Below are 17,109 nucleotides of genomic sequence, written 5' to 3'. Positions count from 1 at the left end.
GTTTTTGCTTTTTCCAGACAGGATCTCTATGTGCAGCCTTGACTGTCCTGGAACCTGCTCTGTCGACCAGGCTGGCCTCAAACTCCTAGAATCTGGCTGCCTCTGCCTCCCCAGTGCTGAGATTTAAAGGCTTGTGCCACCACTGCCTGGCCTCATTAATATCTTTTATACTATCCCACTAGCACTGCTTCCTTGACTTCTGTGAACTATTATAACAAACTAGCAAATCTGAAAAATGATACATGATAGAGCCTCTGATTTCTGTACTCAAATTGGTCTTAAGTATCAGAGGCCCAGGAATTGAAAATGTAGAATCCATGACAATAATAGACAGGTGCTATCAAAATATAATGGAATGTAGAGCATCCAGTGGTGTCCAAAGATCGGCAAAGCTGACTGTCTATAGACTGACTATCTATCTATCTATCTATCTATCTATCTATCTATCTATCTATCTATCTATCTATCTCTCTGGTGTGACAAACCAGTGTAACAAACTATTCTTCCTTTAGCAAGTAATGTTACCTTTCTGAAATTGTTTTTTCAATTTCCTTCTTTTATAAGGGAATAACATCATGACTGTACATCTAAGTTGAGAATTTTAAAACCTGAATTAAAGTAAAGGATTGTTTTACTAAAGAGGTTTTGTATGTAAAGGCTGGATGGATGTGGTGGCCTATAGGTAAGCCTATTGTTTTATGTGTGAATAACTGAGTTACTTAAAAATTCAAAGACAAGTAGAAAATAAAACTTCTGAAAAAGTTAAAAGTTAATAACTTTGTGAACATAGGTTAGATGAAGGTGGAGTTTGAGTGAGAGTGGGAAAGCTAAATGTTCTTTATTTTCATTCATGTAGCCTGGACCAGTGCATCAACCAATTATACTAAGAATTAAACTTTTTTAACATTATCTACTTTAATAGCTAGGTCCTGCCAAATTACAAAATGGTTAAAAGGAAACTCCAAAATTATGGTGCTTAATGTCAACCTCATGGATAAAAAAGGAAACCAATATTAAAGCCCTCAATACTTCTATAATTTCATCTTTCTTCCATGGTGCAGACTTAAAGTAATACAGGACTACCTACTTTAAGTGAGTCTTTAGAGGTGTAACCTCATCTACTATTATTTATAACAAATGGACTAGGACAGTGCCTATTTGGGGGTAGTTTAAGTCTATTTAAAGAACACAGAGATCAGTAAAGAAAACCAGTTATACTTATAATTCTAGCACTTGGCAGGGTGAGGCAGGAGGATCATGACTTTGAGGCCTGCCTTATATGCTACAAAGTAAAACTTCTCAAAAGGAGGGTATCATAATCACTATTCTATTATTTTGAAGAGATACCATAACTAATGCAACTCTTAGAAAAGAAAGCATTTAATTGGGGGCTTGCTTACAGTTTCAGGGGTTTTTAGTCTATTATTATCGTAGCAGGAAGCATGATGGTAGAGCAATAGCTGAGAGCTACTTACATTCTGATCCACATCCTTAGAAACATTGGGCTTGGCATGGGCTTTTGAAACCTCAAAGCCAACCCGCAAGTGACATACTTCTTCAACAAGGCCACACCTCCTAATCCTTCTAATCCTTTCAAATAGTGCCATTCCCCAGTGACTAAGTGTTCAAATGTATGAGCCTATGGGGACCATTCTTATTCAAACCACCACAGAGGGAGAAGCTGATTACAAGACTTCTACTTATCTTTATAAATAGCTAAGTAGCATTTGAGACATCAGGTTGAAACCTGATTGTCTCATGTAACTCTATGGGTTTGTGTTTCTCCTGTACGATAAATAATAGAGTGCTTTACTGTGCCAGAAGGTGATACTAACTGAAAGAAAAGTGGCATGTCCTTGGATTATTACAGAGCTGCATGAGTAGCACAACTCAGTACATCACTGATTTTCAGCATACAGGAATGCTTTGCAGAAATGCTAGAAGAACCTACCAAAGAACAGAACTCAGGCAGAAAGAGGATCAAGGTTAAATTGGAGCCAAGGCAAGACCTATATCCCCATCTTAGATTATTTGATGACGGAACTTCACACATTAGAAAGAGGTGAGAGTAATTTCTAGAACATAGAGAAGTGGTCAATAAATGTTAGCAATCATGTTATTGTTGGTCAAAAACAACAAGATAAAGAGCTTAAGAAAAGGTTTGTAGGAAGCCAGCTACATGAAAAAGAATCTCTGTGTCTCTTTTTAACCGTGACTCCTAGTTAAGACCCTTTGGACTCTGAGTTTTCTCAGCTGTAAGATGAGAACAACTTAGTTTCAACCTCTCAGGGATATAGTAGGAATTGATGACAAATATAAAGCACTAAAAATAGTGCCTGGTGTTTTTAAGTCCTCAGAAAGATGAGCAGCTTGTCTTTTTACTTTATACAACTAATACAATGAATTTGTTTGGTATTCCTACCAAAAAATATTAATGCTAAAAACAGAGTAATACATGTATGTAAGAGAAGAACACCGTTTGAATCTGAGTAATTGTCAGGAGTCTATGATAAATACAAGCACAAGGTTTTTGGTTTTTTGTTTGTTTGTTTGTTTTTAAATATACTGGGGAAAAATACTGCACAATTTGCTTTACCAAAAGAAAACTCCTCTGATTCTATCAAGTAGGTCTTGGTACACTACTGCACCAAAAAAAATGGTATATCATTCTGAATGCAAATTTCACAAGGGAAGAACAAGCAGCTTAATAATCCACCAACTCCTCTCAGATGAGAGGAAGAAAGGAAGATGATGAAAAAGGAAATCTTTTTAACAGTGCTGCTTCTCACCAATGACTTCCAAACTTCTCAGCCACATAAGCCTCTAGGCACAACACAGATGACAGCTATACTTGGAAAGAGTAACTAATCCTAAACAAATTTCAGTTAGTACAAAAAAAAAAAATGTGTGTACGTTTCTCAAACATAAAGCACGGAGAAATCTAGGGATAATATTATTTAAGTTGAATCCAAACTCAAATGATTAAAGATTTTCACTCCTTAAAATGAAAGCTCCAAAACCACACACAGACAAGTGAGCATGTGTGTGTACATGCACATGCTTGAAATCCTAAGAACTATCTCAATTTTTCTATACATCCAAATACAAGATATTCATTGTGTGGATCTATACATATATTGCATAAAAGCACTGAAATAGAAGCACCATTAGTATCAAAAACAGTTTGTTTCCAGGGTAACCAAGACCATGAAATACTCTACACTTATGCAATGCCCAAAAACAGACTTTCCTACCAACACAAGAAGCCTGTCCACTTTCTCTCTTAGGCAATTTCTATCAGAGAAAACCAGGGATTTTGCAACCAATAATTCATCCAAATAACATAATAATGTCCCCCAAGTATTCATTCACTTTTATATTTTCAACATGACAAGAAAAACAGAAAGATTAAGAATTGCATGAAACTTTACAGTATGTTTTAATGTAATGAACACAAATACTGTAAATTAATCCTTACATCTATGTTCCTCTGTGTTGTGCAGGAACAGAAAGAATATGCCACTTATGCATCATTCCTAGAAAAGCTTTTTTTTTTTAACTGCTTACTATTGGACTTGAACTTAATGACTATGAACTTAATGTTTATTCTAACTAGAGTAACTATTGCAACACAGAAATATAGGCTGAGCATGAAGTGATTAACTACATCACTGTTAAAAATCAAACAAGTCTACAAGTTCTTAAAAGTCTCTTTTTAAGAGGTATGCTAGAACTACAGAGATGGCTCACTGGTCCTTTCATAAAGGACCTGAGTCCAGTTCCCAGCACCCAGATGGTGGATCACAACCATTGCTAACTCCAGTTTCAGGGAATCCAATGCCCTCCACAGGTACCAGGCATGCTTATGGTACATATACATACATACAGGCAAACATTCGTAAACACAAAATAAACAAATCTTTTAAAATGTTGAAAGAAAGAGAGAAAGAAAAGGTATGCTGAAGCACACCTAAAATTCCAGTATTCAAGAAAGAGACTGTTAAGTCTACAACCAGCCTAGCCTACACTAAAACTGAAAGAAACAAAAGAGAAGAAAAGAGGAACAGGGTGCTGTGGGATGGTCTGTATGTGCTCTGATCGGTCAATAAATAAAACACTGATTGGCCAGTGGCCAGGCAGGAAGTATAGGTGGGACTAACAGAGAGGAGAATTGAGAGAACAGGAAGGCAGAGGGAGACACTGCCAGCCGCTGCCATGACAAGTAGCATGCGAAGATGCCGCTAAGCCACGAGCCACGTGGCAAGGTATAGATTTATAGAAATGGATTAATTTAAGATATAAGAACAGTTAGCAAGAAGCCTGCCATGGCTATACAGTTTGTAAGCAATATAAGTCTCTGTGTTTACTTGGTTGGGTCTGAGCAGCTATGGGACTGGCGGGTGACAGAGATTTGTCCTGACTGTGGGCCAGGAAGGAAAACTCTAGCTACAACAGGGGAAAAAAGGGAGGGAGAGAGGGGAAAAGGGGTGAGGGAGATGTTTATGTGCAGCAATGTAGCATATAAGCCAAGTTCTTCTGTAACTAAATATATTTACTTTAAATCTGTCACGGAATATGTTTTCCATTAATTATGTGTCACTAAAATTCTGACCATCCTTATTTTAGGTGATAAATATTTTCAGTGCATATTTTGCAAAAATGAAAATTGAAAAGTTAAAAGAAAACAGAGTTCACAGACACTGCATACAAAGAATCCATGAATACTGCAATACTTTCCAAAAGGCCGTTGGATAATGACTCAGCAATGAGAAGATCTGAGCTATGTGAATTGAATGTTTTACATCTTCTGGTTTGTTTCCTTATAATGCTTCAGTTTCATATTGTAACAATGCCAAGCTTTTAGGACAATGAAAGGGAGTGTGTGTAAGTAGCAGCTTTAACAAAAAAAAAATTAAATAAACAGTAATGAGGACTGGTTTGTATATATAATAGAATATGTATAAGATCTTGAAAGGGTAAGAAAATAAAATAAAATTGTCCTTTTAATTTTGAACTTTAGAAAACCAAATGACTTTACATAAGTTCTTTAGAGCATCTATAACTAACAAACATATTCCTTCAGTGCCAATTCTCATGTACCAATTAAATTTAGTGATAGAAATAGTAATAAAATTGTCAAGCCAAAGAAAGTTTAAAATGTAATTCTGAGCATCAGTCACTATGATCAGAACCAGATCAGGGGTTTTGTGATGTCAAATTCACTGTGAACTCTGCCACCTATGTATCTTTATCAAGCCAAAATTTATTTGCAAATCTATTTCCATATTCAATAGACCACAGCCTGTTAAATTGTCAGTTGCTACTCCACATAGGGGTTCCAAAAAATCTGGCAACAGTAAAAGGTTTCTGAATGTGTAATGACCAAAAACTAACTCAAAAATCAAATGTGTAATGAACACATTCTGGCACTATTCAAAAGTGTTGCAACCATGACGTCACCACACCCTTGGTTCTGAACACGCAGTATGCATACTTTCACTGAGCATGTAGTTCATGTCATAAAATGCCAATGAGCACTTCCGGAACACTTCATATCATATATAAACAAAATACATCCATCTTATTAATACACAAATTTGCTTTCCTCTTTAACAAATGATAAGATTATACATATACCAAAGAATTGTTTTTAAATAAATTTATGATTTATTATTAAATGTTCTATTTGTATATCTACCTTTATAAGTCTATATACTCAGGCTGCTTAAATTTTCTTGGATAAAAACAGATTACAAGTGGAAAAGTTTAAGAAGCACTATATGAGACATGCTTAAAGACACTTTATGATAAATGTGCAGTTAATTTTATCAATGTCAGCAGTGGGTAAAAGTAATTCAAGTGGAAGTATCTTAACTTCTGAAAATTGTTATCATCTCACAAATTTTCACACTGGTTTCAGTTGCACTACTAGCGCTGCTTTCAAAAGCTAAGTCTGAAGCAGCAAATAAGCTCATCAGCTCCATGATGTCGGTTTCTACTCTATCTGAGGGAACAAAAGGAAGATGGGTAAAAAACATCCACAAGCTTCATGTAGGAGGGCAAATGACAAAACCACTCTCCCAGGAAGAACAGGTTAGAGAGACATTATTAGATACATGGTCAAGAGGATAAAAATACTCTTTAGTGTTGAAAATCTACAGGAGATGAAGGAAGGATACCTAGGTGGGAGAAAATTGTCTCATTATGTGTGAGGCCTTGAGTTCAAGCTCCAGCACTACTTACCTACACACACACACACACACACACACACACACACACACACACACAAGCTCACAACCATCTGTAACCCAGTTTTAGAAGATAAGATATACTCATGTGGCCTGTGGGCACCAGACACATACATAGTATACAAACATATTCAAGCAAAACACTCATTCACATAAAAAATAATTTTAAAATAACACTAAAAGTTAAAATATTTGATTATTGCTTGTATAAATTCCAAGACAAGACTATGAGGTCAAAGGTTTATATATGTAGAGTCATATAATATATATCTGACAAACATTCTCTCAGAAAAGTATACATTCAAACTTAAATTCCCTAGTACAAAGGATGAAGCTACCCATTGTTGACAAACTGTAAGCAACAAAGTTATTAACTGTAGATATGAAAGACTATTTTAAGTGTGCCATTAAAAATTTGCTGAGTGTTACTGCAAGTGTACTGTCTTTGTGCTAGACATTACAGACACAGAGTCCATTGTGATTGTTATGTAATCAAATAATATTAACACAAAAGGATATTCATTAAAAAAGAACAAGAAGTCTCTCCTCCAGCCGAGCAAGATGCCCAAGGGGAAGAAGGCCAAGGGGAAGAAGGTGGCCCCGGCCCCCGCCGTCGTGAAGAAACAGGAGGCCAAAAAGGTGGTGAATCCTTTGTTTGAGAAAAGGCCCAAGAACTTCGGCATTGGGCAGGACATCCAGCCCAAAAGAGATCTCACACGCTTCGTCAAATGGCCCCGCTACATTAGGCTGCAGCGGCAAAGAGCCATCCTCTACAAGCGGCTCAAAGTACCTCCTGCCATTAACCAGTTCACACAGGCCCTGGACCGGCAAACAGCTACCCAGCTGCTTAAGCTTGCTCACAAGTACAGGCCAGAGACAAAGCAGGAGAAGAAGCAAAGGCTGCTGGCCCGTGCTGAGAAGAAAGCTGCTGGCAAAGGGGACGTCCCAACTAAGAGACCACCTGTCCTCCGAGCGGGGGTCAATACAGTCACCACCTTGGTGGAGAACAAGAAGGCTCAGCTGGTGGTGATTGCCCACGATGTAGACCCCATTGAGCTGGTGGTCTTCCTGCCTGCCCTGTGTCGAAAGATGGGGGTCCCCTACTGCATCATCAAGGGAAAGGCCAGGCTGGGGCGGCTGGTCCACAGGAAGACATGCACCACTGTTGCCTTCACACAGGTTAACTCGGAAGACAAGGGTGCTCTGGCTAAGCTGGTGGAAGCTATTAGGACCAATTACAACGACAGATATGATGAGATCCGCCGCCACTGGGGAGGCAACGTCCTGGGTCCTAAATCTGTGGCTCGGATTGCCAAGCTGGAAAAGGCAAAGGCCAAAGAACTCGCCACTAAATTGGGTTAAATGTACACTGCTAAGTTTTCTGTACATAAATATAATTACAAACTTAAAAAAAAAAAAAGAACAAGAAGGGTAAAGAAGAGAGAAGAATGAATAATCTTAATAGCTACAGGTGTTCAGAGGTGATAAAAAGGCAGTGTACGTTATTGGTGAAAAGGGACAAGACAAACACTTGACTAGAAACTTATTTCTAGTGACAACATTAGAAAATTAGGGCCAAACCATACTATATGCCTTTTTATATGATGGTTGGTTGGAGTACTGCAGAAGCCATACTAATGTTATATTTCACACCTTAAAAAGTGAATCTTATGGCAATCTTACCAAAAGCAATATACAGATTCAATGCAATCCCCATCAAAATTCCAACACAATTCTTCACAAACCTCGAAAGAACAATATTCAGCTTCATATGGAAAAATATAAAACCCAGGATAGCTATAACAATTCTGTACAACAAAGGAACTTCTAGAGGTGTCACCATCCCTGACTTCAAGCTCTACTATAGAGCTATAGCAAAAACAAAAAACAAAAAAAAACAAAAAAAAAAAGAACCCACCATGGTTATAACTGTAATTAATGAGGCAATTCCACATAATTTATCTGTTAATCAAGAAAGGTTTATTTCTGGGGTAACTTACAGCCAATAGGGGTTGGTTACAGGATTCGGGAGAGATGAGGTACCATCCAGCGAAGAAATCTGGCTTGGTCTCCCATCCAGCTTCCAGGACCATGAGGTATCCAGAAGGGGACAGTACATACGCACCTCAAGTCTTAAGGGGCTCCCTCTTAGCCATGCCCCTCGGGCAGGTCAGCCCCAGGCGCAGGACATAGGCAGGTGGGGCAGTTAACTGCTATCACTCTAGGGACTGTGTTTCAAGGTCAAAGCTGCAACAGCTACCCACTACATCTCCACCCTTTTGTCTAAATAAGAAAATTCTAACCTAATACAAAACTATTTACAATAGGGATGATTATCAAATACTGTCCCAGAAGAATAAGGGATAATGATCTAGACAAGATGAAACTACACCAACAAGAACAACACCAAACAAGAAACATACTAAAATCCAGAGGAGTCTGGAACATAGGTAAATGGCATGTTACAGAGATCCTTCCAAAAGATGTCCTACCTTGAAAACCTGAATCTAATACTTATTATGTTCTAGCTAACATATAAGAAGATTGTAATTATAACTGTTAGTCTCCAATGCTAACATATAAGAAGATTGTAATTATAACTGTTAGTCTCCAATGCCATCAAAGACCTGAGAAGGAATATAATAACACCTGAGAAACGAGAGAAGGACACAAGCAACTTTTGGGAGTCTTGTGAGAGTAGACAGAGAAAGCTGGCAGCCTGGACAGTCACATAGAATTTCTCAGTATTGTTGGTGCATTCAAATTGGCTACAGGCCTAGAGTACCTGTTAGACCATTTTCAGAAGCAGGTTTTTTGAAAGACTGCCCTATCCTGTCTTGGCAGAGTTCAATAGTCACTTTTCTTTGTGTCCTGCTCGTACCAAAGGGACAGTATTCGTACTGTCAACAGTCGAGGAAAGGGCAGTTCTTTCCCAATAGGCCATTTTTTGTGCCAAGAAGACAAACTTCCAAATGGAAATGTCTCAGAAGCCCAACATTCTCTCAGGATCAGATTGGTGTTGTCAGGAGGAATTGTGTCTCATGTCAACAGAATTCTAAATTACTAGAACATTTAAATGCCATATTCTCTAGGTCTATGAAGTGTCTGAAGACTACCTATCCATCTGACATATATTTCTGTAAGTTTGAAGAACCTAACTAACATAACTATAGAAATGACAAGTGTGAGTGACTCAGTAGGTCTTCCCTACTAAAATAACTTAAGGGCTAAGGCTTCATAAAACAAGATAAACAGTCTGTAAGCAGATGTACTGTATAAAGACAATGACCTCAAGATTGTGATAATACACAAAATAGCTTAAACAGAGTAGGAATGTATATATAGTACAAGATGTAATATGACAATAATCCTAAATATATATCAATATACAAAATATCCTAAACAGAGGTAGAACATACATACAGTATGACAAATATAACATTACATTTGTATCAATATACAAAATATTTCAAACAGGAGTAGAAATATATGTACATTACAACAAATATAGTTCTGTATTGGTATCAATATATAATTTATCTTAAATGGGAATATAAAAATAGTTTGCATTTGTGTCAATATACAAGAATCCACATCAGTGCAAATTATCTAAGGCTGATATTTTACTAAATAAGTTTACTAGTAAATACAATAATCTACCCTAATATCCTATACCTATCCATTCCCCTTTTTCTTTTCTGAAAAAGAATACTGAGTCCAAATTTTATTGTTCCACCCCCAAGCCTACAACCATCCATTCATAACCCTGAGAAAAATGAAACATTTGGGAGAGGGGCGTCATTCTCCCTGTGGGGTGCTGTAAGAAAGTTTAGATTTTTAGGTCTCAATAGGACTATCCATAGAGTATGCAGCTAGTCTCAGAAATGGATAAGATTGTCTGATATTCTGGCTAAAAGTGTAGTATGAAGGATCATATCATCTTGGAACTGTTCTGAAGAGTTTTTAGTCTGAAGCTGATCATGAGTAATCATTCTGGACTGGGTAGAGTTGTTGCTGTGGAGCCCCATCTTCCTTCTAGAGACTTCAGAAATTGCTATTGAAGACGACTTATATTTTTACTGTGGAAAACTTAACCATTATTAATATCAAAGTGCAAAGTCTGGATTTAAAGATAACATGATATGTAAAAAGGAATTCCGAAAAATCAAGAATAAGCATGGAGAGAAATAGAATCTTCGTGACAATGGTCCCTTTTTATTGTTTTTTTTTTTTCTGTCCCCCACCAGACGGCTCTTTTGATATAAGACAGAATCTCTTAAATTTTTCTTTTTTAGCAACATGCTTGGGTTTAGAGAAGGAGGGAGCCAACTTCCAACTCCAAAGCCAGCTTGATGTATAACTGAATCAGAACCATAACCTTTCTAGAGTTAAAGAGATATAGATGTTAGGCAGTGAGATTTTACCCTATGTAGATTGGTACCAATAGATTCCTTTCTTCTGTTGCAAGTGTCTAGACATGCAAGGCCTTATGATTTCTGAAAGATGAGTATTTCTATTATCCTGTAAAGACAAAAAACAGAACCCTGCCCCAACCCTTGTATTTCTTACAATTTGTAGAGATGTCACATCTGTGGATGAGCTTTTACGTCTCATCAAAACAGAAAAGTGGATCAATGGAATCAAATCAAAGACTCTGGTGTAAATCTACACACCTATGAAGACCTGATTTTTAACAAAGAAGCCAAAATTACACAAGGAGAAAAAGAAAGCATTTTCAACAAACGGTGTTGATATAACTGGATGCTGGCATGCAGAAGAACGCAAATAGATCCATGTCAAGGGCCCTGTACAAAACTCAAGTCTAAGTGGGTCAAAGACCTCAACATAAATCCAGTTACACTGAACATGATAGAACAGAAAGTGGGAAGAAGCCTTGAATGCATCGGCACAGGAGACAACTGTGGGGATCCTAGCATCTGTAATATCCATCCATCTGTCCCTGGCACTTGAGCTGGCTTTTAGGAACCTATTCCTCATGCTCGGATGCCACGCCCAGCCTTGATGCATGGGGAGGAGGTTGGTCTGCCTCAAGCTGACATGTCATGCTTTTGTTGACTCCCATAGGAGGCTTGCCCCTTTCAGAAGAAGGAGGAGTGGATGTGGTGGGTAGATGGGAGGTAGGTAGGGGGAACAGGAGAGGAGGGAGGGGACACTGTGGTTGGTATGAAAAAATTTAATTACAAAAGCAAATTTAAATATTACAATATAAGCTCATTTACCAATATTTTAAAAGAAAGCTGTCTGCTTTTAAAACATGAATCGTGTAAGCCATGAATAACCCACGTCCACTTAATTGTATCTAATAAAAAAAAATCTGATTAAATAGTCTGAGTACAGAGTCATTCTAGACTTTTGAGTCTTTTATAATAGTTTTGCCAATCAAAACAATTATTTACAAGCAATCTCATAATTGATTTCAAATTTTGGCTAAATGTAAACAAGTTTTTGTACTCTAATATCAACAATTTATAAGACACTACAAATAAAGGTAATTACAATAATACGAACAGATTGCCAGGTCTGGGAATTAACATCATTGATTTTTGGTGGTCTGACAACACTGATATATAATCAGTGCACACAAGCATTAGTTAAAAGGATTCACAAGAAGACTGGAGAAATTTGGGGAATCAATCACTTCTGTGAACCTAGAAAGTTGCTTTTTGTTTTTAAACAAAATATTCCAGTTATTTTTATAAAGTAATTATTTAGGATATATATAGAACTTAAGGAAACAATGCAAAATAATTTTCCTTGTAAGTTAACTTCAATATTTTTGTTTGGGAGACTCAAAGGAAAAAAGTATGGGGTGTTAAGGGATGAGGGAAAGTGGGGTGAATATTCTCAAGATACACCATATACCTGTAAAAATAATCAAGATACACTGTGTACATGGTAAAATTGCCAAAGAATAAATAAAACATTCTTTTAAAATGTATGATCACATGAGTTTTTCATCTGATTTTAAATGCCTGTAGCAAAATTCATATTGTTTAGCCTAACAAGAACTCAAAATCAATACACTGGGATATTACTCTAATCACTTTAATCACAGGAAGTTGATGAAAGGGCCCTAAAATTGTTAGAGCTAGCAGTATGTTGTTTCTTCAATAAAATCTAGGAGGTAACTTCCCTAATGAGTCCATTTTATAAATCTTTGACTATTATAATTTCATCTTTCACTATTATTAAATTTCTAATTGGTGAGTAGTATTATTTTTGTTAGTTTGATACAATTTAATTTATTCTGAGCAAAACTGATAATCAGATCTCCTCAATTATAACCCAAATCAGGACTAAGAAGAAAAATAAAATCTGTATCTATAACACAAAATAAAATAAATATGCCAAATATTCTTGGATCTCCCAGCTTGCTAAGGTGTGTGTGTGTGTGTGTGTGTGTGTGTGTGTGTGTGTGTGTGTGTGGGTGTGTGTGTGTAGAATGTGTATGTGTGCACTTATGTTTTCCTCGATAGCTCCCCACCTTAGTTTCTGAGATAGGATCTCACTAAACCTGTAACTTGACATTTTCCCTAGATGACTGGCCATTTAGCCCAGCTAGGATTACAGGTGCCTACTGCTATTATGTTGGTGCTGGGCATCAGAACTTAGGTAGGTCTTAAAGCTTGCACATCAAGCATTTTTACCCACTAAGCCAATTTTTCGAACCCCAAAGAAAACTATTTCCAAAAGAGCAAAATTTATAACTATTATGAAGGCAAAACAAATTTCACATTTGAGGTTCAAAACAGAAAAGTCAGTGATTCTAACTGCTAAACAGTATCTGTATTTGAAGGCCTAACTGGAGTGCTAATTCAAGAAAACTTCATCTCTTACATCAAAACATGAATATTTCATTGTTCATGTTGATTGTAAGATATTTTTAATAAATCCTGATTTTTCTTAAAAACAAACAATAAAGTCCATGTTTACCTCCTTGTCCATATTTTTCCTCTCTACAATTTTAATTATTTATAGTCAACCATGGTCCAAAAATATTAGATAGAAAACTCAACTGTGCATAGTTCTGAGTAGAGTGATGAAATCTCATTCCTGTAGGAGGTCTATGCCATAGACTACCCATGCATTTTACTTTGTAGCTACAGCAGATGTCAGACTGTCACAGTATTACAGTGGTTGTTCAGACGACTTTAGTTTACTTAATAATGGTTCTAAACTGCCAGAGTGGTAATGTTGGCAGTTTAGAAATGTCAAAGACAAGTTAGTAAAAAAAGTAAAAGTTTTGACTCAATAATGAAAGAAAAATATCATATGCTAAGGCTGGTAAACCCTTTGATGAGAACACATCTTGTATCCAAAAAATTTATGCCCAAACTGAAAACATTACAGTCACAGTATACGGTAAGTTTTATGTCAAATTAGAAAAGGTGTTAATTTTATATATATATATATATATATATATATATATATATATATTTTTATATATATATATATTTTTATATATGTTTTTGTACAGTGAGTAAACAGTTAACTGAGTAAAGAAGCAGCCTTCAATGGGAGAAAAATCCTTGTCAGCTATGCATCTGTATATGTATATCTGGAATATATAACTTCAAAAAATTAAAGAAAATAAAACAACTTAACCAATAAATAGGCTGAGGAGCTGAACAGAACTCTCAAGAGGAAATACAAATGTCTAATCAATAGTCTGTAAAGTGGGAAATTAATACTACTCTGAGATTTCCTTTGCCCCTTGTCGGAACAGCTATCATCAAGAAGACAAAAGACAACAAGTGCTGGAGAGGGGGTGGGGAAAAAAGAACATGTGTTCACTCCTGCTGGAAGTAGAAACTGTTATGGCCTTGTGGACGATCAGTGTGGAGTCTTCTCAAAAACCTAAATATAGAACTTCCATATGACCAAGCTACACCACTCAAAGGCATTTACCCAAGGAACTCTATATTCTTCTACAAAGGCATCTGCTCATTCAAGTACTGTTATTCTACTTACAACAGATCTCAAGGCATCTTCCCAAATTTTTTTTTACCATCTTTCATGAAGTAATTAGATGGCAAAATTCTAGTATTGGATAGCAACATTTAGAAACAAAAAGGAAAGGTAATGAGTCAGGAACAACAGAAATAGACCCCAGACTCCTGATTCTTAGTTCACACAAACCTATAAGATCTTATTTAATTCTTGCCATTCTGACCTATGATCTTATAAAATAATATCAATAGCAATAATAGCAGTAGTAAAAATGGCACTTTTAATGGTAACCACTAACAGTTTTTATACAAACTTTAGGGAATCCTCACAGTGAAGTTAGTACTATTATCTCAAAAGGAAATGGAGGCAAAGGGAATCTGGGTAACTAATCATAGTCACACTGTGTGGAAGTAATAAAGGCACTGGTATCCATGTAGTCACAATCATAATCACCATGCTTTTTGTATCCTGGCTGGTCACAAGACTTAGGAGATTTAAGGTGGCCTGTACTAGTATGATACTTACTAGCAATAAGGACCTTCTGGTCTCAGCTGGTATTAGTTGTTCCAAAGTAGTTGATAATTGTGGCTGTCTTCTTTTTCTGAGGTTTCTTCATTTATTTATTATTTATGGTTGTATATGTATATGTATATGTATATGTATATGTATATGTATATGTATATGTATGTATGTGTGGGTTTATGAGTACCGTTTGTGTTCAGGAGCACTCAAAGGCCAAAAGAGAACATCAGATCTCATATAACTAAAGTTAAAGGTGGTTATGAGCCTCTATATGGGTACTGGGGACCAAACCCAAGTCCTCTGCTAGTATAATAAATCCTCTTAACCACTGGACCATCTCTCTGGTTCCAGTGTTCACCTTTCAATCTTCAAAAGTATTTCAGTTTAGATTATAGATAAATTGCACAGTCACCTTAATAATACATAATTTCTTAGTAATATATATTTTCTTTTGATTTTTTCCCCATATTTATAAAGTAAGAACACTTGATTGGGAGACTTTAAGGTCTGTTCTGTTTCATGACAACTTGACAAAAGCTAAGGTCATCTGTGAAGAAGGAATCTTAACTGAGAAAATCCCTCTATAGGACTGGCCTGCAGGCAAGTCTATAGGGCATTTTCTTGATTGATGATTTTATGCAGGCAGTGCCAACCCTGGGCAGGTGGTTCTTTATGGTATAAGCAAGCATGCTGAGCAAGCCATAGGAAGTAAGCAAATAAGCAGCACTCCTTCATGGCCTCTGGATAAATTCCTGCCTCCAGATTCCTGCCCTACTTGAGTACCTGCCCTGACTTCCCTCAATGATGGATTGTTGATTGGAAGTGTAAGATGACATAAACTCTTGCCTCCTCAAGTTGCTTTTGATCATAGTGTTTTATCATGAACAAGATCTTTTACAACTCTAAATAATATAACCATGCAAATTCAGAACAAGGACACCTATGTAGAAATGTCTTTATTTATATATAAAATTCATTGTACTGGATGGTTTGATGACTGGAAGTGTTAGATAAAATAAACTCTTCCTCAAGTTGCTTTTGGTCACGATGTTTTATCACAGTAATAGAAACCCTAAGACACAATCTTTTTACAACATAACTATGCAAATTCAGTACAAGGACAAGTAAAGTCTTTGTTTATGTATAAAAATCCATCATATTCTCTACAATTGAACTTTTATGGAAATAAAGGTTTAACATTTTTTTTAACATGCATCTAATGTTGAATGTCTCTAATCTCAACACTTGAGAGGCAGAGGCAGGAGGATCACTTCATATTCTAGGCCCGCATGATCTACCCAGTGAGTTCCAGGCTTGCCTGGGCTACCAAGCAAGACTCTGCCTCCAAAAACAAATCGAAAAAAGAAAGGAGAAAATTTTTATCTAAGTTATAATTGTATAGCCTCCAAAATGAAGCATCACTACCACAATCTGAATAGTCAGGTATTTTTAAAATTTATTCTATTACTTCATTTTATTTATTTATTCTATTATTTACTTCATTTATTTATAACTTCCCTCAAATTCTACTTCGTTTCCTGGTGTTCTCTGAACTGACTTAATTTTAATACATATGGCAAAAGGACCTACTTCAAAAAAGCTCTTTTTTCTGATAAATAAAAAAGTCCTGAGTAAACTACAGATAGCTATAAATAAACATAGGTAAAAAAAAAAATTCTAAAAGAAACCTTAGAAATGAACAAAATTTTCTAATGATTTTACCAAAAAGAAAAAAAAAAAACTCAATAAAGTAATTCTTCAGAGAAAATAAAATCTGAAGAACACCAATTTACACAAAATTTCACTCAGAAAAACATTCTATGGAAAGTTGACTTTTATTTCTGTTTAATAACTACATATAACTGCACTGATACCTAAGTGTTGTTTAAAAGACTACAAGATTTATTTTCAAAAGTATTTTATTTTCATAACATCATCTCAAGCAACACACATAATTTATATTATTTACTCTGAAATTCTGATACTTGTTTTAAATTATTTTTATATATAGTCTTTTTCCTATACCTTTTGCTGTTGGATAAAAGTTCCCTTTAATTACAAAACATTTGAAATGAAATCCAATGCTGAAAAAAGAAAACAAGCTAAAATTTAAAAAAATTCTTATTAATGTTTAAATGAACATTTTTGACAAATACCATGGTTATTAACTACATAAAATGAGATTTACATGAAAATATTAAGTTCCTTTTGACAAATAAAATGTATACAGAATTCTATAAAGAGAACAAAAAGGCATTTTTAAAGGATATAGTCTCAATCTAGGGACAAATAGCAACATTCAAGGCATATTTATTAGGCAAATAAATTGAAACAGGCAAAAGGAGACTAATAAAACAGCTGCATCATA

General features: G+C 35.8%; 2 protein-coding genes across 3 annotated transcripts in view; one reads left to right on the top strand and one right to left on the bottom strand.

Annotated features, from left to right (window-relative positions):
• Nucleotides 1–17,109, bottom strand: part of Rasal2 (RAS protein activator like 2) — a 300,128-nt gene that overhangs the window by 175,730 nt on the left and 107,289 nt on the right. The window lies entirely within an intron of this gene.
• On the top strand, nt 6,796–7,652 carry LOC131925446 (large ribosomal subunit protein eL8). Its single transcript, XM_059280776.1, has one exon. It carries the CDS (start codon nt 6,810–6,812, stop codon nt 7,608–7,610), a length of 801 nt encoding a protein of 266 aa, XP_059136759.1. The 5' UTR covers nt 6,796–6,809; the 3' UTR covers nt 7,611–7,652.

This window comes from Peromyscus eremicus, chromosome 15, assembly GCF_949786415.1.
Source record: "Peromyscus eremicus chromosome 15, PerEre_H2_v1, whole genome shotgun sequence".
Taxonomy (NCBI): domain Eukaryota; kingdom Metazoa; phylum Chordata; class Mammalia; order Rodentia; family Cricetidae; genus Peromyscus; species Peromyscus eremicus.
This window is presented reverse-complemented; position numbering and strand designations above follow the sequence as displayed.

What these genes read in the sequence shown, in the direction of transcription:
- LOC131925446 (XM_059280776.1), top strand. Translation starts at nt 6,810, where the DNA reads ATGCCCAAGGGGAAGAAGGCCAAGGGGAAGAAGGTGGCCCCGGCCCCC.